The sequence below is a fragment of the Panicum virgatum genome, chromosome 9N (assembly GCF_016808335.1).
Source record: "Panicum virgatum strain AP13 chromosome 9N, P.virgatum_v5, whole genome shotgun sequence".
In the NCBI taxonomy this organism is placed as follows: Eukaryota; Viridiplantae; Streptophyta; class Magnoliopsida; order Poales; family Poaceae; genus Panicum; species Panicum virgatum.
This window is the reverse complement of record NC_053153.1, coordinates 1,771,559-1,789,738: the sequence shown is the minus strand read 5'-3', so window position 1 is coordinate 1,789,738 and position 18,180 is coordinate 1,771,559. Positions and strand designations below refer to the sequence as shown.

At 44.1% G+C, this 18,180-nt stretch overlaps 3 protein-coding genes across 4 annotated transcripts; all 3 read left to right on the top strand.

Moving 5' to 3' along the window:
- The first annotated feature begins 301 nt into the window (after nt 1-301).
- LOC120691195 (huntingtin-interacting protein K-like) lies at nt 302-2,719 on the top strand. The gene is made up of 4 exons (XM_039974208.1): nt 302-611; nt 1,779-1,834; nt 2,284-2,350; nt 2,427-2,719. Exons 1-4 carry the CDS (start codon nt 447-449, stop codon nt 2,505-2,507), a joined length of 369 nt encoding a protein of 122 aa, XP_039830142.1. The 5' UTR covers nt 302-446; the 3' UTR covers nt 2,508-2,719.
- Nucleotides 2,720-3,573: 854 nt separating this feature from the next.
- LOC120691194 (calreticulin-like) lies at nt 3,574-7,160 on the top strand. Its single transcript, XM_039974207.1, has 14 exons — nt 3,574-3,814; nt 4,305-4,412; nt 4,494-4,686; nt 4,778-5,036; nt 5,129-5,185; nt 5,503-5,550; nt 5,643-5,729; nt 5,822-5,879; nt 5,999-6,066; nt 6,140-6,235; nt 6,326-6,373; nt 6,460-6,495; nt 6,591-6,743; nt 6,849-7,160. Exons 1-14 carry the CDS (start codon nt 3,700-3,702, stop codon nt 6,858-6,860), a joined length of 1,338 nt encoding a protein of 445 aa, XP_039830141.1. The 5' UTR covers nt 3,574-3,699; the 3' UTR covers nt 6,861-7,160.
- A 1,325-nt stretch (nt 7,161-8,485) lies between these two features.
- Nucleotides 8,486-11,871, top strand: LOC120691901 (probable acylpyruvase FAHD2, mitochondrial). Of its 2 annotated transcripts, XM_039975104.1 has the most exons (9): nt 8,486-8,693; nt 8,819-8,993; nt 9,733-9,785; nt 10,194-10,256; nt 10,398-10,442; nt 10,666-10,716; nt 10,808-10,925; nt 11,011-11,146; nt 11,640-11,871. In XM_039975104.1, exons 1-8 carry the CDS (start codon nt 8,586-8,588, stop codon nt 11,142-11,144), a joined length of 747 nt encoding a protein of 248 aa, XP_039831038.1. In that variant the 5' UTR covers nt 8,486-8,585; the 3' UTR covers nt 11,145-11,146; nt 11,640-11,871. The 2 variants fall into 2 exon arrangements, with proteins under 2 accessions (XP_039831038.1, XP_039831039.1); XM_039975105.1 differs by lacking the exon at nt 10,398-10,442.
- Nucleotides 11,872-18,180: the final 6,309 nt, after the last annotated feature.

The following is an 18,180-nucleotide window of genomic DNA, read 5'->3' as shown; positions in this document are numbered from 1 at the left end:
TAAAACTTCATTGTTGCAACTTAAGTGCCCATCTCAAATGTTGATAGTTTTGCGAAACAAATGTTTATAGCTTTGAAGCGCACTGTTCAAAATGGAGGAATGCACACACTATTGTTTATAGAAGGAAAGATAACATTAGGAGTAGTAGAATAGAGAAAAACAATAGTGTGCTATCCAGTGTTCCATCGCCCTTCATTCTGTGTGTTAAGATTTATGCTGAGTTTGTTTATTATAGAATAAAGATAACACTCACACCAGGCACCACAGCGTTCTATCGCCCTTCACCACCAAAACCGCACGAATCTTAACGCCCGACTGGAGGAAGACAAGCGCACTGCGCCCGCCCGGCTCGCTAGCCGCACACCATCTCGTATTCTCGTGGCATCGGAGAAAGGAGATCCGAACTAGGGTTTTAGACTGCGAGCTAAGAGAGGGAAGCTAAGGCGATGGGTGCGGCGGGCGACGAGAAGGCGGCCGCGGCGGCGGGGGGTGCCGCAGCCGAGGGCGAGGCGGCGGTGGACTCAAAGGACCTTCAGCAGCAGAGCAAGGCGCTCGACAAGCTCACCGACCACGTCGAGGACCGGCAGCTCGACTCCTCCCGAGTGCAGTCCGTACGTAATCTCCAAAATCACCCAATCTCCCTGTCGATTCATTCTGTTCTCCGCATCTCTATCGAGTAACGGATTTTGGTTTGTAATCAGTTCGTTCATTAGTAAGAAATCATAGCGACGTGGGGGGGGGGGGGGGGGGGATTTGGCCTTGTTGTGGAATCATCGCGAATAAATGGCAGTATATATTGCTTACAGGGTTCGATTTTGTGCAGTTGCCTGCTTTGTGGAGATGCCAGGATTCAGCTTAAGTTCTGCATGCAAATTACTTGAATCCTGATAGTTAGCTCCTATGTAAATAAAATTGCTTGAATCCTGATACATGAACAAACCCTCCACTTTGATGAGTAGAAATAATGAAATGTGCTGTTCACTGCCAAATCTCTTATTAGTGCTATTGATATTGCACTCCCGATTCGATTACAATCACCAGTAGGACGCTGATTTCATATTTGCTCAATATGAAGTATATCCCTCAATCTCCAAGGTCGACTGTACCAGGATACTACATTTTAGGAGATTCTGTTTGCATATCTATCTATGCTAACCTTCTTTTTATGTTTTGAAGATATATGTGTGTCTAAATTAGCAACATTATGCCAGTCAAGGTCGGGTTATGTCTAGTTTAACAACAAGAGATATTTGTAAGCTAATCTTACTAATCTGAATATATTTTGCAGTAGTTTTGTCTGCTACAATCGATTGTAAGCTAATCTTACTAATCTGAATATAACTTTCCATAATTTTTTCTGCTACATTTGATTGTGAAATTCGGTTTTCTGCCAACCTGTAGAGTTGGTGCAGGCTCCCATCAAAGTCCCTAGTGGTCTTCAATATGTCAAAATTTACATTTAGTCCCTTATTAACAGAGGGTGTATGCAACTTGAGAGAAAAAAAATGAACAGTTAAAGTGGCATTCAAAATGTTTTTTTTCCTGGACAGCCGTTTGATTCACCTCTGATTCTTATCCACCCAGTGTGATGATCTTGAAGGGATTACTTTCTGGCACAATAAACATTCTTTTATGAAAACTCAAATACTGAAGTCGCATACATTATCAAGGAAGTAGAAGTAGTCATAGAGAAATGTTCTGTCTGATTCAACTATGTTTTAAAAATATCAAATGTGCTGGTGTAAATGTTTTCTTCATATGTTTTGCTTGTGTTGCAGGCCATGGCAGCACTTGCTTCATCCAAAGAGGCTGACTGGAATGCAATGAGGCTGAGGTTAGCTAACATATCCACAACTGTTGTTAGGCTACTTACAAATTTCTGATACCTTCCCGTCCGTAGCTTCTGTAATGCTTGCACTTTTGCAGAGTTAGTTACCGTCTGTACTACACTGCAGAATGGAAATGAACCTTTTAGGATCAGGATCTTTATTGACTTAAATGACAAAAATCTGGATGTAATCCTATCCTTGAACTAGCCACTAGGTTTTTCCAGTATGCTATTTGAGTATTTGACACATCAATTTCTGGGCATTCTGTGGATATTCTTTAGTTCTGGTATTATATTTTATTTTTCTTTGCGTAATATGAACTCCCATCAGAAATGTACGCAATAAGCAGAGATTAACTCACCTTCTGCATTTGGAGATAAATTGGTATATTATTGCCTGGAAAGTGCCATGGAACGGTTTTAACATAAATTCCTTGGATTTACTATTTCACCAGGGAGAAAGAATTAGCTGCTGTCAAGATCAACCCTACCGATGTTGAAATTATTGCCAACGAGCTTGAGGTACCCATCCCAAACTTGATTGATGAATAATGTTTAGTTCTAAAAAGCCCGTTCTCAAGTGTATGTGAATATGCAGTTGGACAAGAAGATTGCAGAGAGAACCCTCCGAGAGCACAAAGGTGATGCTGTAGCCGCAGTTCGATTCTTGCTGCACTGAGACAAGAGCTGCTAGCATTCAGATGATTCCCTTTCATCTGCCAAACATGCAAATCAGCTGTACTTTTCTAGACCTGTCCGGGAATTTTCAGTCACATTAAAATGATCAATACTTGGCATCGATGTAGAACTTCTCCTGCCATGATGTTTGTGAACTTGTTCTGTTCTCCTATAAAAAGCTGCTGTCTGAAGATTGGTGTTGTCGATCCAAAATTTTCCTGCATTATAAATCTTGCTTCACAAGAAATTGTGACCTGAAAACATAGAAGCTGGAAATGTCTGAAGCAAATGGCCTCCTAGGTCCTAATCTTCATAGTTCGCAGAAAAGGGGATCACTCTGTTCAATGCATTATGTCATGGACTAATGGTGAAGTGTCGTCAAAGTAAGAAACATGCAACTTGCATATGCTCGATTGCTTCTGCACCATCCGGATGTACAGGCTTGCACGGCTGTTTGCTTGTTGTAACGGCAATGCCTTGATCAAGGAGCTGGAACCTGCATTAGATTTCTGTGTGGCTATTTGAAACATATTTTTAGCTCTGGGGTCTTGGTTTTGGGGCATCAAGGCTGATGCTCTCACTGTGGAGCTGTTGGTTTTCACATGACATTTTGCAATGATCGACAAGCAGCTCAGTAAATTGACAGCAAAAATTGTTTGCATAATCTTTGCTATAAGCGATGGAAGAATAGTTTTCAGACTTTTCCGCTTTTCGCTAAAAGAGTTCGTCCTGTCACCGGCCAGAGTTCTTCCTTTATCACTCGTGCTCTCACAGACAGTACAAGGAGCGATTACGCCAAGGGAGGCGCCGGCGCGCATGGTCGCAAGCAACTGGCCGATGCGTCTCGCCTCGCCGTCTCGGAACGCCGGAACACGTCGTCTTTTCCACGCGGCGCATTGCTACTGGCCCAGCCCCGTAGCTGCGAGCACTATTGGGCAGGCGTTGTAGGCCACGCAAGCACACGTGTGCGCCGCGTTGTCTCGTCACCTCTCCCGGCCCCAGCCGTCAGACAGAGGACTCGCCCCTCACCGGAGGTGGCCGCACCCTACCGACCCCGCCCTTTATCAAGCCAAGCGCGCGGTGCGTTTCGCGCTCGCTACCCACCAGCAGATTTTCGGGGCCGGAGAATCGGCGGAAGGTTCGAGAAGTTTCCGGTTATAGCGGTGGGCGGTTGCTCGCCGTCGACTGTGACGATGGCGGTCCTCGAGAGGCCGTCGTCCGCCCCCGCGGTCGCCGTCGCGGCCCTGATCGCGCTCGCATCCGTCGCCGCCGTCGCCGGCGAGGTCTACTTCCAGGAGAAGTTCGACGGTAAATTAACACCCGGATCTCACCCGTCTCTTCATGGTCTCTAGATCTCGTGAGACAACCAGGCAATGTGGTTGAGTTGTTCGTTGGTTCGTGGAGCGATGCGGCTGTTTCTGTTTTTTTTTATCGGTGTTCGTCGTTGTTCTGGAGCGCGCTGGCGTACGTGGAGACTAGCGCGCAGTTTGTTTCGTCGTTGTCCCTCGGCCACGATTTGTGTTTCCTCGTGCATTTCGTTTGCATTTGACACTGATTTTTCGTCGCGTGATGGATCAGCCTGTTCTCGTGTCAGTCGTATCTTTTTCAGACGATTGTCTTCCTGGAATTTTGGCAATTTAGTAAGTTTGCCCGTTGTGGCCCGAGGTTTAGGGTTTATGAGTTCAAAATTTCGCCCTGAGGTTTCCTATAATTTGCGATCTGATGTTTCTGATTCGGCGATAAACCTTCGCCATCTTACGGGAACTGTCTGTCTCTGGATTGTGTGATTGGACACCAGACGGGTGGGAGGACCGGTGGGTCAAGTCCGACTGGAAGAAGGACGACAGCACGGCCGGCGAGTGGAACCACACGTCTGGCAAATGGAACGGAGATGCGGACGACAAAGGTGAGGGCCGATATTGACAGTGTCACTGGCGATCTTTCTGGCACATGTGCTAAGTTACAGAGATTTCTGTTTGGGGTACAGGTATTCAGACCTCTGAAGACTACAGGTTCTACGCCATTTCAGCACAGTACCCCGAGTTCAGCAACAAGGACAAGACACTGGTGCTGCAGTTCTCGGTGAAGCACGAGCAGAAGCTCGACTGCGGTGGTGGCTATGTGAAATTGCTTGGTGGCGATGTCGATCAGAAGAAATTTGGTGGGGACACGCCATACAGGTGATGACTGGTCAGCATCTCTTTGTGCATTCAAGCTAACATCTTTGGACTGGTTGACCGAACACAATGTCTCTGTAATTTTCACTTTCAGCATCATGTTTGGGCCGGATATCTGTGGGTATGCCACCAAGAAGGTCCATGCTATCCTTACTAAGAACGGCAAGAACCATTTGATCAAGAAGGAGGTGCCATGTGAGACCGATCAGCTGACACACGTGTATACTCTGATCATCCGTCCTGATGCCACATACAACATTCTCATTGATAATGCTGAGAAGCAATCTGGCAGCATCTATGATGATTGGGATATCCTTCCTCCAAAGAAGATCAAAGATCCTGAAGCCAAGAAGGTGATGTTTAGGGAGCGATGCCTGGCTCTGCTGAACAAACTTGGTTGCCCTCTTTTCACATATTTGCTAACATAGCATGCTAATGGTTACAGCCAGAAGACTGGGATGACAAAGAATACATTCCAGATCCTGAGGACAAGAAGCCAGAGGTATATTTTTCTTTGCTTCTGCATCTTTAGATGCTCTATCAGTATTGTGTTTTTTGATGTTTGACCAACTTCACGTTACTTGCCTTTTGTTACCAGGTGGGGGATCCTCTCCCCCTCCGTTGACCCCCTCAAAAAAACTTGCCTTTTGTTATGGGAGTCTCTGTCATATTTATCTCCATCTTCTATAACTCACAAGCGTTATGTAAAATTTCCATTTACTAAAACGGCAATATGAGCACATATTGTAGTACTATAAGCAGCCTGGTTTTACCAAATATCTTCATCTATGTTTCTCTGACTTAGATTGTTCTTTGCAGGGTTATGATGATACTCCCAAGGAAATTCCTGACCCTGATGCAAAGAAGGTGCATATTTCTCTTATTATATAGTATGCACATCACCTGTGATAAGATCATCAGCAGATATTCAATTTCACATTCTTCTCTACCTGTTTCAGCCAGAGGATTGGGATGATGAGGAAGATGGTGAATGGACAGCCCCAACCATTCCTAACCCTGAGTACAAAGGACCATGGAAGCAAAAGGTATGAACATGTCTAGGTGGGTTAATTATGCTAGACAAGTGGCCAGGTAGCACACTACAACTGCTGACATGGTTTGATTTTGTGGTGTTCAGAAAATCAAGAACCCCAACTACAAGGGCAAGTGGAAGGCTCCCTTGATTGACAACCCAGGTATGTTAGCTTTTTAATTTTTAAAATTGGCAATACCAACTTGAGGATAAACCTGCTTTCCATTTCACATTTTTCTGCTTAATAAGAATGTTCATTCTATTTTTTTTCTTGTTGTACAGATTACAAGGATGATCCTTACATCTACGCTTTTGACAGTTTGAAGCACATTGGCATTGAACTGTGGCAGGTTAGCGCTGCATTCGATGAATATAATTAGTTTTTTTTTTCTGGAGGGCCACTAACTTTCATCCTCTCATCAGGTTAAATCAGGAACTCTGTTCGACAACATTCTGATCACTGATGACCCTGAGTACGCCAAGAAGTTTGCAGAGGAGACCTGGGCCAAGCAGAAAGATGTATGTCAACTTGTCTATACTCTATGTAGCGTTATCTGTTTTGCACTCTAAACTGTCTAATTGCGCAATTAATATAATGATTTCTTGCAGGCTGAGAAAGCTGCCTTTGACGAGGCTGAGAAAAAGAGGCTTGAGGAGGTATGCAGGATACATATGCAATGCCATTCGCTGATGAAACAAAATCAAATGTGTTGTGTTAACTTGTCGATGCTCCTCTTTGGCAGGAATCTGCGAGCACTAATGATGAGAACGATGCAGATGTAAGTCTGGGTTGATTTGTTTGCACTAAGTTTCTACCTATATATATGCCTATCCTTTGTTAACGCCAAATGGCACTTTCATATGCATATGGCAGGAGGATGAGGATGACACGGACGATGACAATGCTGACACAGCCGCTGAGGAGGCCAAGGACTCTGCTGATGAGAAATCGGAGGACGGCAAGGTCGCTGCTGATGAGAAGCCGGAGGAGGGCAGCAAGGATGCTTCTGCTGAGGAGAAGAAACATGTGCGTTAACTTCCCTACCAACTTCGGCCTATCTCATTACGCTTCATTTTATTTTGCTTTCACCTTTTAAGTTTTAACGCTCCCTACCTGTTTACGGCTGTGCAGGACGAGCTCTAGGGAGTGCAGATGAAGAGCAAGAGAGGCTGACAAGTTTTCTGTTCCGGTTTTAGCCCGAGTTAAACTGTTATTGGTAAGGTGGTTACCCTCCGAATTGAATAGAAAGTCATGCGTCTCGACATGGCGAGTAGTCCGACCCTGTACAACACTACTGAATGAAACAAACAAATTCGGCAATTGCCATTTTAGTGTCTTTCCCCTAATGTGAACGGGGTAGGCAGGCATCGAGCAACAAAGTTTTCGTCAGTATTGCATATCCTTTTCCTCCATTTAATTATTCGCATTTTATGGTCGATTTCATCACCGTTTTTGTTGTTGGGTAGCGACCGATCCGGCATTTTTGTTTGGTCTCGTATAGTTCCAGCTGGCCCGTGACAAAACAGATCTAGCTTATTCTCATGGCAATTAGCAGATAGCTAATGGAGCCTTATATGCTTTTTGTGTAATTGTGTTGATGAGCGTTTTGGTACATACGTCATCGCCGGACGCTGACGTGCACAGATTGGTAGCGTCGTTTTTTAGATTGGTAGAGACAATGGCTAGAGGACAGAGAGCTATAGAAGGACGTGAGCAACTCCTCACCTTGTTAAAATGCTGATAACTTATTATGTTTGATGGGACGCCCCATGATACTCATCCGGCTCAATTATCAAGTTTTTGCTTTAGGTAACTATCTAATGAAACTATACATTAAGACTGGCCTTAATGGAGATAACACACGACAATTTTAACATTTTTTTTTCTGATAACCTGCAATGGGAGCATGAAAATTTTCTTATCAGACTTTTTTACGATAATACCCCTACTTTATTGATTGTTTAGGGACACTGAGGTACAGACACCGTCAGGCGGTGATAACAGACACACTTGTCTTCCTAACTCACACTTAACCCAAATTCTAACTCAACTATGAGCATCAACATTAGACACTCAACCTTAATGAATCAAAATAACCCGCTCTGGCCTTGATCTCTTGGACAATATGTCCGTAGACTCCTTTGCCATCACCTTTGAAACTTCTCACACATTCACGTTGTCGCTCGGCAGCCGGACCTTACTGAAAGCAAGGTCGCTTGTTAGAGCAAGACCCTGCCTCTCTGCAAGCGACTGCCTCCATTGTTTCTGGGTCCGTAACACCATGGGCGACAAAGCACTGAAGCCCCTTGAAACGTTCCAACACCATCCCGTGCTATTGCGCAGCCGCTGATCTGCCCAAGTTCTTGGAGATTGCTGCCCATATTGATCTTCATCATGTACGCTGGTGGAGGGAATCCACCTAGACACTGCTTCTTGGACCCTCTCGGTGTTCCCTTCGTGTGTAGACAGCGACTCTGATCAGGTCTCCCGAATGCAGAACAAATGTTCAGCCACCTCTTTCCGTTCTACTAGCGCTCATACACACCGTGCCAACTCCCAAGCTGCATTCGATCAATGAGTTTTTCCAGAAGTCCACTGCTCCGCATATACTGCACGGGCTACTTGTGGCCATATGTCGATGGAGAAGAAAAGAATAATATTACTACTAGATGACAGGTAGAAGGGCCTCATCATATTGGGCTTTGGTATGCAACAGCCCAGCCCTGTCCACAACAGGATAGTAACCTCTACACGAAAGGGGCCCCATTTAGTCAGAATCAGAAGTTCAGAACCCATTACTCTTCCTTCTCCCGTTCTCCGTCACCTCCACACCTCGTCGACACCTCCGGTCCACCAACTCTGCCGACCATGGCGGCTGCGGCGGCGCAGAAGCTCCTTTCAGCGAGCACGAAGATCATCGGCGTCGGGCGCAACTACATCGCCCACGCCAAGGAACTCGGCAACCCAGTTCCCAAGGTCCGCGCGGCCCCTCCCATCCGATCCCGAAACACTGCCGTGCTTCCAACTTCGATCGCGCCGGCTCCCCCGCACGTCCTCTGATTTGATCTCGCGGCGCTGCCCGTGTGCTGAGTATGTTGCAGGAGCCCGTTCTGTTCCTGAAGCCGACCTCGTCGTTCCTCCACGCCGGCGTGGCCAACGCCGCCATCGAGATCCCCGAGCCGCTCGAGTCGCTGCACCACGAGGTCGAGCTCGCCGTCGTCATCTCCCGGCGCGGGCGCGATGTCCCCGAGGCGTCAGCTATGGACTTCGTCGGAGGTAATTTGTGAAATGCGTCAGCAACAACTGACCCGATATTATTAACAGTGCAGTGCAGCACTCGTGTGATGATGATAAGGCTTTACATTCTCATATGTAGAGGAAAACTAGTGTGGTTGCATAGTGCAGTAAAAATTAAAATGGTTTCATCTACCAGAAAGGTCGGTAAGGAATCTAGGTTATGTCAAGGTTCTGAAAACAATTTGACATTTTGAATTAATGATGAGAACAATTCTCTCCTAGCTGCATTGTTGTAACAGGAATGGTGTCAATGAACAAATGGCTTTTATTAGTGCCAGCTTCATTTGACAATCTTGGTGGAAAGTCCAAGTGTGTAATTTAGAAGTTAGAATTGACAAGGCAAGCTCATGCTTATTTGATGCTGACTTTATGAAGCAGGAATATGAAAGTACTTTTCATGGTACATACAAATGCGGAGCCCATGAACTCAAGCATATTTCTTGTACAGTTGCATGTTATCTATATTCGTGGAGTGTATGGTGGTATGGCCTGAGTGACAACCTCATCAATTGTGATCTGTTTTCTTCATCAGTGGTGAACTTGAGTGAATAACTTACAATATGTAGTCTCGGTTGTGGTTCCCCAGATCTTTGTTTTATCCTCACTAAATTAAACAGTTTAGGGTCATCTTCGTTATGATTCAAGAAAAGTTTTTTTTGGCCTTCTCGATAGCAAGAAACTAATATAAGATAACTGCTTGCATCGTTGAATTTTCCAGGTTATGCACTTGCTTTGGACATGACAGCAAGGGACCTTCAGTCCGCTGCTAAGGTGAGTGCTACCTTCTGTAGTATCCTGAATCCTGTGCTATTTGCTCTATATAGTTGTTAAACTGTCATCTGTCATCCCTAGTGGTTGTTGAAAGTTACGTATGTTTTTACACACATTCAATTTGCATAAGTTAATTTAGCAACAAACTTTGCATCTTAGTCTCCTGAGTTACTCTTTACAATATTATGTCTATTAATTAATTAATAACAAGGAGTCAGATTCTGTTTAGTTCAGCTAGTTGGTATCTTCATTCATCCAATATGTTTCATTTCACACAATGTTTTCTGTTCGGTATATTTTTGTTTGCAAACTTGTAGCATTAATTGCCCACCATGACCTTTTATTCTGAAACAGACACACAATCTCTTAATGTTTTTCTTATCACACTCACAAACTGGGAATTTGCAGTCTGCAGGTCTTCCATGGACTTTGGCTAAAGGACAGGACACCTTCACTCCAATTAGTGCAGTAGTAAGCAATGGTTTCTTTTGAGTCTTCTATGAAATTGGTTGTAGGGGATGTCTAAGGACATTTTTTTTATTTATACGTATTCCCTTGTTATAATTACACCTCAATGTCATATTAAAGTTAGTCAGTGATATTGTTGGACAGACATTGGCTAAAGCACAGGACACCTTCACTCCAATTAGTGACGTAGTAAGCAACGATTTCTGTTTGAGTGTTATATGAAACTGGTTGTAGTGGATGTCTAAGGACAGTATTTCTTTATTCATATGTATTCCCTTGTTACAATTACACATCAATGTCATATTAAAGTTAGTCAGTTCAGTTGGTGGACAGATACACCTTATCTTTGTTGTCTTCCATGTTCTCCACGGCTATGCCATTCTAGTGACATGACAATTTGTCCATCAAACAGGTACCCAAATCGGCCGTCACTAATCCTGATGATTTAGAGCTCTGGCTAAAGGTAACTGCATAAATCTGCAATGTGAAATGTATTTATTTCTGTCTGAAGTTATAGATCATGCAGTGTACAATTGACTACCAATTGTATCCAGGTGGATGATGAACTAAGGCAGAAGGGATCGACAAATGACATGATGTTTAAGATTCCTTTCCTAATCAGTTATATCAGTTCCATCATGACGTTAATGGAGGGTGATGTGATACTAACAGGTAGTGACATTTTCTCTATTTCCAGCTTGTTTTTCACCAGAAATCTTTTTGTGGGTTACTCATTTGTTCCTCTGCACTTCTGCAGGCACTCCTGAGGGTGTAGGTCCTGTTAGAGTAGGTCAGAAGATCAAAGCTGGTATAACTGATCTCATTGATGTGGAATTTGATGTCCAGAGGCGCAATCGGTCGTTTTCTGCCGATGCAATTAGCAATGAGTAATGGTAAGCAACATTTATTAGGAGCATTTCAGCTGGTCTTGTTTTTGACTTCTTTTCTAATGCAATGACTTAAGATAGTAAGGCGGCATGCTTTTATTCTTGAGGTGACAAAATAATATCAAATAAATTTGAGCTTGGCACAAAATTCTTGTCTCACTGTAGCAAGGCCATTATGATGATAATGGCATCGCCCCTATTTGACCTAGGAGGTCAGGTGGTGTACATGTATATAGGGCTAATGTGGCAAATCTATATAGTTAACCATGAAGCAGTTGTGAAATACTCAGTTAAAGAAAGGAATTATATGAACTATTGTTGCCCTGACCGAAAAGATGTGTTTGTTGGATGACTTACAATGGTCTCAAGAAAATAGTAAGCCTATCAAGGAGTCCATGCCTCATTACCTTAAGATTATGCCTTATTACATTTGCCAGGGCATCAAACTCTGTCCAGTTGCGTAGTTTTTGTATTTTTGACGGGTGCTGTCTGTTTGCAGGTAGATACAGAGAGCGGTCCTCCGCGAGGCTTTCCTGGAGCAACCGCAGATTGTTGAGCCTTCTTGTTTCTGTGACCTGATTTATTGATGTTGGGCTTGGGGGAAACTGCTTACCATTTGATGTATATGTGAACTTGTTCCCTCATTTAACTTTCCTCCCTGTCGATGAAACGACTCCTGTCTTCTTCTACAATAAAGAAACGCCAAATGCGACCGGACGTTTCCATAGCCAGCAGATACCCTGTTTTGTTTCTGCATGCACTTATGTTAGAAAACTACATCGCCATCATGGAATGGAACAGCTCCCGAGTGCTGAGCACTGCCGATATCTAAAACAAACTAGCGCCTTGATCTGGAGGCCTGGGGCCTGGGGGAGGATGGTCAGATCGAGGCCTAGGAGGGATAGCCAAGGCAACCTGGAGTTGGGGTCAGATCGAGGCCTAAGAGAGATCCAGCCAGGGCAGACTTGGAGTTGGAGACGAACACGCGCACGCCAATGCCCACCCAGACCCAGGGGTGTTCGGTGGCAGCGAGCTGTGGCGCCTGCGGGTGAGGCAGCTTGTGTGGCAGAACCGCCTAAATTATCCCGGCTCAAGTACGTAAACCATCACCATAAAGGCAACATTAGCTTAAACGCACTTCAAACGGAACAATTTTTGGTCTGTCGGGTAACGTCCCGATACAACCACCGATTCTCGGATCGAACAAGCATACCCCGCACGAAGGCGAGTTCAGAGATATTACAACCACAATTTTTACAACACAAGCATAGTAATGATTACAAGCCAGTTAAACACATTATTACAAGGCCAACTTAAATAAAACAGTTATACAAGTTATGATTATAAGTTCAGAGTCTAAACAGCGGAAGATGAGACACGATGACTACAACACGTCGCAAAAGTATACCAAGCTAGCCCAAGCATGGTATTACTCGTCACAGTCATTGCCGGCCGAAGACGTATCCCATTCTACGGACCAGCCAGGAGGCAACGAGCAAGGATAGGTCAAACTAGCGATCTGATCCTCAAAACTCATACCTGAAAAAGAGTTTCAACAGCAAGGCTGAGTATTCTAATACTCAGCAAGACTTAACCGACAACGGGTATAAGTAGCCCACCTCAACTAGACTATGCAAGGCTTTGTAAGGCTCTGGTTTTCCTTTGCTGAAAAGCAATAAAGAGTAGGTCCTTACTTTCAAGTTTTAGCTTCAAGATTCTAGTTGATTAACCATTCTATGTAAGCATCTACTATCCAAACATGGTGGAACTTCTAAGCAACCATCAAGATTAATAAGAATATTGTTGCTCTTATTACTCTGTGTGGCAAAGAGATCAAGCAGTCTCATTTCATCGTGAGAGGCGGACGATTCTGAATCGAAATTCAACCTTGCAAGGATAACCTAGCACACACGTCTGGAACACCGTCGGGTCATTCCCAAACAACCGTTGACCTTTCTTTCCGGCTTGTGGATAGGAACACTCTCCCCGACTACAGGGCTCCAAGGTCCACCCGTGCTCGGTCCACCCTTGTCCCTAGAAGTCGTGGTGTTGCGCAACATAAAATAAAACCTATCTCTAAGAGAGAGTGTCAGGTATATCCACTCCCCGGTCCAATCGGCTACTAGGCTTGCCGCGTACCATATTTACGGCATGTGACTAGTACTTTCAAAAACTTAACCAGCACTACCACACACCGCGACCTTAGCAAGTTCATCAACACAGACGGGGTATCACATAAGGTCATGATATCGAACACAACCCCGTCCGTCGTCCTTATATTGATAACAGAAAGTAAACAATCAATTCCTATAAAGCTCGCGAGTGACATGCAATCACTCGACTTTTACCGGTCCTATAAGCTTAGCAATTATTCGAACTCAAGTCTAGTGTTCAGTACATAGGTTCCTAGGATCATGCATCTAAGGTTTCAATTCAACTCCTATGAACTGTAAATGCACAAGTAAAATAATACAGTAAATGATATTAATTTGAAATATAGGTCATGTCCGGGGCTTGCCTTCTCGGTAGTTACTAACTATTTCAGCGCTAGGCTCTTCCGAACTTTGGTTCGGGGCTTCAGTTAGTTCTGCAGTGTTTACTTGAGCGTCGAGATCACCTCCGTCAGACTCCGGAATCAGCTCGTATGTCCCGTCCGATAAGACAGTCGTGTCTATATGTAATGTAAGAACAACATTATAAACAAACATGGGCAATCATTTATAGAGTAGTTAAATAATAAATTTAACTACACAAGGCATCATGATCAACAGCACAAGCAAGTTATACTAACTTCATAAAATGAGTGGTGGTGATTTCCTATACAAATAAGTCACGGTTTACAAATAAATCAACAACTCAGAGTACAAATAGTAATAAAATCTACCAAAATTACACTAAACAGAACATGAACAAAGTAATCTACCCTACAAAAATCATATCAAGACATGTAACCATTTAATCACAATAAATCATTTATGCAGGCAACACCTAGTACAAGCTTGAATTATATAGATCAAAATAGATCAAAACAGAAGCCCAAAATTTAACAGGAGATCTAAACAGGGATGATCTATCTACTGTGAATTATTCATGATTTTACCTACACCGAAATAATTCTGAGAAAATAACTAAAACAGACAACAGATTAGCAAGATTTATTTTTAGCCCCTGATCTAGACATTAACTAAGGCTCAAACTTCCTGGACAAGCTAATATACTCCAGAAGAACACTCAGGAATATTTTCACAATTTATTAATAAAAGAAACTATTTACCATGATTAAAGTCTACTAAACAAAGATTAAATCAAATAAATAGCTACACATGAGAACTGACCATGAAAATTTTATAGCAAAGCTAGTGTAACAAGAGTAAACTACCACAAAAATTTTATAGCTACACCAGCTTTCAAGCATCAGATAAGAAAAAGAGTAAATAACTAGTATTTATAAACCTAGTAACACAAATCAAAATCTACAGCAAAAACTTGCAACTAAAGCCTAACATATTCTGGTTCTACTGCATAGAGTTCTTCAAGAGGATTCCAAAACATCAAGATTTTCCATTTTACGAATTTTCTACGAATTGATCTAGAATTTCAAAGATCACTGAAAAACATTGCAAACCAGTCCCTAAGGCACTATTGCAATGAGTCACTGACATCGCAGATAACCCCCTGGGCTTTCTCAAATTCAAGCACGCGGTCCTTGGGTCGGGTCAGAGAGGGGAGGTGAGGTTTGACCGGCCGTTTCCCGGCGAGGGGCTCACCGGCGGCGAGGGTGGAGGGGTGCGTGAGCCTCACAGGTTCAAGGCGCACCTCTGGGTGCTTGGAATCGAGGCTAGGGCGGTCGGAGAGGGGGGTGTCGACGGCGAGCGGTGGCTTGCGGGCTCGGAGCACGGCGGCGGGGTGGCTCCGGTGGTGTTCGGGTGAGGGGAAATGGCCTGGGATTTGCGCGAGGTCGAGGCGGTGCTAATGGTGGGGGATGTAGGGGTGGAGCAGGTTTGGGTTGGCGGCTCCGCGGTGGGGTGGAGCTCGCCGGGGTTCAAGCGGGGCGGCGGCGGTGTGGGAGCGAGGAGAGAGCAAGAGAGCGAGGGGAATGGGTCTCTGGGGTTCCTCTATTGCTCGGGCGCTCGCTAGAAGAGAGCGGCGGGCTCTGCAGGGGGCGCTCCACGGCGATGTCGCGGTGGCGGCCGTCGGGGAGGTTCTGGGCGCGGCGGGGCGCGTGGCACGGGAAGGAGAGGGCCAGCGCGAGGCAACAGGAGGGGGAAGAGGTCGTCCGCGACGCGTGGGCGCCAGCGCACGACGGAGTAATGGCCGGGAAAGCCGGGAAGGCGTCGGCGGGCGGCGCTATCGGTGGCCGGCGACGAGAAGCAGAGCAGGGAGGTGGGAGATGGTCATAAGGGTCGATTTGTAATTACCAAAAATTCCAGGGACCTCTCTGTAAACAATCAATAACTTTTAAACTAAAGCTCAAATGAAAAAGTGCCCAACATGAAAGTTGTTCAACTTTTCAAGATCTACAACTTTGATGTTGTGCAAAAATTTATTTGACCAAAGATTCAAGAGCTAAAATTAAAAACATTGAAGGGATTTTGAATTCTAGGAAATTTGTCTTTTTCAATGCAAAATCACTTCAAAAGTAGACTTACAAGCAAAAATGACTACCATGCATTAAATGCACTGAAATTTTGCACAAACACCCTCCATAAAAGCTATAAACACAAATAACTATATAAAGGACCTTGCATAAAATCATAATTACACATATAACCTTTCATAATTACAAAAAGATCCTTTTTAAGCATTTCAAGCACAAGATGCATATCAACAAACCCAATTACTGTGCAGACACCTATTTAAATTACTGTGCAAACACCCGGGGTGTTACAGCTTGCATCCGCGAGCTCCCCGGCGAGTCAAGAACATCCTATCTTTGCCTGTAGTCCTGTTGTGGGTGATTTTAGTGATCGCACAATTGAAGACGTGTTCACCAGACTTGCCTAGTCGCAATAAGAATGATTGTTCCTTTTCTTTTAAGAAGCAAATGATAAATTATTTTGTATGAATATTACAGATGCGGGAGTTAGCCGATCACGTTCAAAGTGTTGTAGTGTCTGCTGCAGTGGAGTGTGCTGCGTGCATCTTTCCGAAGAAGCCTGTGCTCGAAATAATCGAGCATGGGCTTTTCTGGTTAGTTAGTGATTTCCACTTTCTTAAATGAGATGAAATATTACAACATGTTAAAGATGAACGCACACCTTCCCATGCTATCTGAGCTCTCTCCAAAATGTAACATCTTCATGCTATGCAAATGGATTATTGTCCAAGCGTGGGCAACCCACTGTCCAAGCGTAGGCTACCCACAACAATAAAGGCCACCAATCTCAGTTTCGAGACCTTTTGTGTTAAAACATCAGTTCCAAACTTCTTGATGCAATCATAGATGTGTTCACTCATTTCCTATGCCCTTGACCCACAACAATACAAAAAGTTCCCAGACTATCTGGGCTCTATATAGAGGCCACCAATCTCACAGTTTCGAGACCTTTTGTGTTAAAACATCAGTTACAAACTTTTTGATGCAATCATAGACGTTCACTCATCTCCTATGCCCTTGATAACCACCACCTCATCAAGCATAGGCACATCCCTCTTAAGCCCGCCCTTGTGGATGTAGCTCTTCACTCCTGTATGCCAGGCCACCATCCCCAACAATGAACTTAGTAGGCACTTGCACTTTGCTCCTATCCATGGCACCATAGTTCCCAGCAACTTGGTGAGAGTGAGAGAGGGAGTGATTTTCAGTATTTATTCTCAACACTCCATACCATCCAGAGAATAAAGAATGAAAAATACACTGAAAACATATAGATCTTGTAGAAGCGAGGAGTGCAATTATCGACATTGAGCTTTGGAGTCACATAATGACTGAGCAGGGATGATAGAATATGAAACACACCAACCAAACACATATGACACATGGTACAACAAGGTAGACACATATGACATGGTACGTTCCTGCTACGGAATGGGAAAAAAACTGGCTCCGAACCCAACACAACACCTATACAGCGTGTGCACTTAGCCACAGTAGCAAGCCAAGTACAACAACAAAAAACCAAAATAACCATGGCCTTTTCATTTGTTTGCTGATCCTTGGGCGCATTTGCATCTCCTCTCCCCTCACTTTCCCTCCTCTTCTTCTGCTTCTCCCCAACATCGTCCATCTCGCATTTGCAGATCCTCTCCCCTCACTCTCCCTCCACTTTTTCTACTTCCCCCCAACATCGCCCATGTCGGCGCCGCGAAAGAGGCTACGGATGCAAAAAAGGGTGCAGGAGTAGTGCATCTGTAAAGCTGCTGCACTAATGGAGCACTAATTGAGATATGTGAAGGATAAGAGAGAAAAAAGAGGGGAGGAAATAAAAAAATGAAAAAGACAGAGGAGGAAAGAGTTCAGCACCCCTCATATGATTTGCTACATTCATTACTGCGCGGATGGACTGCTGCTTCACCTGTGAGGACAACCCAGTCAATGTCTTCAACATCCTACCTCCATTGACAAGACAGCTGGAGGATAGTATGTAACTTCTCGTTGGTTTGGCCTCTCCCAAAAAATACTCGTTTTCAGTCACACTATCTTGCTACTTGCAGGCCATCGGGGGTCGATTTCTAAGTATATAATAAATATGTACATACTTGTGGATATGTGGCAAACAATCAACTGAATCTCAAGCCGTTCTCCATCTTGTCATTCCAGAAAAAAGAGAAATCTTTTTTCCCTTTATGTTTATTGTTGTTCTTGTTCTCCTAATTGCTAATTTGGATATAGGTATAAGAAAGTTTGTATACATGTTGGAAGATATATGATCGTGTTAAACAAACGGAAGTAAAGAGAAAAGATGAGATTTCAATCATTTTTTTCAATTTCTTTGATAGAAAGATTGGGGTTTTGTTCTTCCATTCATTATTGTGTAACAATTGTGGCGTGTTCAACGGTATTTAGAAACTATATGGCTTAACCGGGAGACTAACACTTA

Excerpts from the sequence above, each read along its gene's own strand:
- LOC120691195 (XM_039974208.1), top strand. The coding sequence starts at position 447 with ATGGGTGCGGCGGGCGACGAGAAGGCGGCCGCGGCGGCGGGGGGTGCC. Across the intron at positions 612-1,778 it reads ACTCCTCCCGAGTGCAGTCC|GCCATGGCAGCACTTGCTTC; the intron begins GTACGTAATCTC and ends CTTGTGTTGCAG. Across the intron at positions 2,351-2,426 it reads TTATTGCCAACGAGCTTGAG|TTGGACAAGAAGATTGCAGA; the intron begins GTACCCATCCCA and ends GTGAATATGCAG.
- LOC120691194 (XM_039974207.1), top strand. The coding sequence starts at position 3,700 with ATGGCGGTCCTCGAGAGGCCGTCGTCCGCCCCCGCGGTCGCCGTCGCG. Across the intron at positions 6,067-6,139 it reads TTGGCATTGAACTGTGGCAG|GTTAAATCAGGAACTCTGTT; the intron begins GTTAGCGCTGCA and ends TCCTCTCATCAG. Across the intron at positions 6,236-6,325 it reads CCTGGGCCAAGCAGAAAGAT|GCTGAGAAAGCTGCCTTTGA; the intron begins GTATGTCAACTT and ends GATTTCTTGCAG.
- LOC120691901 (XM_039975104.1), top strand. The coding sequence starts at position 8,586 with ATGGCGGCTGCGGCGGCGCAGAAGCTCCTTTCAGCGAGCACGAAGATC. Across the intron at positions 8,694-8,818 it reads TCGGCAACCCAGTTCCCAAG|GAGCCCGTTCTGTTCCTGAA; the intron begins GTCCGCGCGGCC and ends AGTATGTTGCAG. Across the intron at positions 9,786-10,193 it reads ACCTTCAGTCCGCTGCTAAG|TCTGCAGGTCTTCCATGGAC; the intron begins GTGAGTGCTACC and ends GGGAATTTGCAG.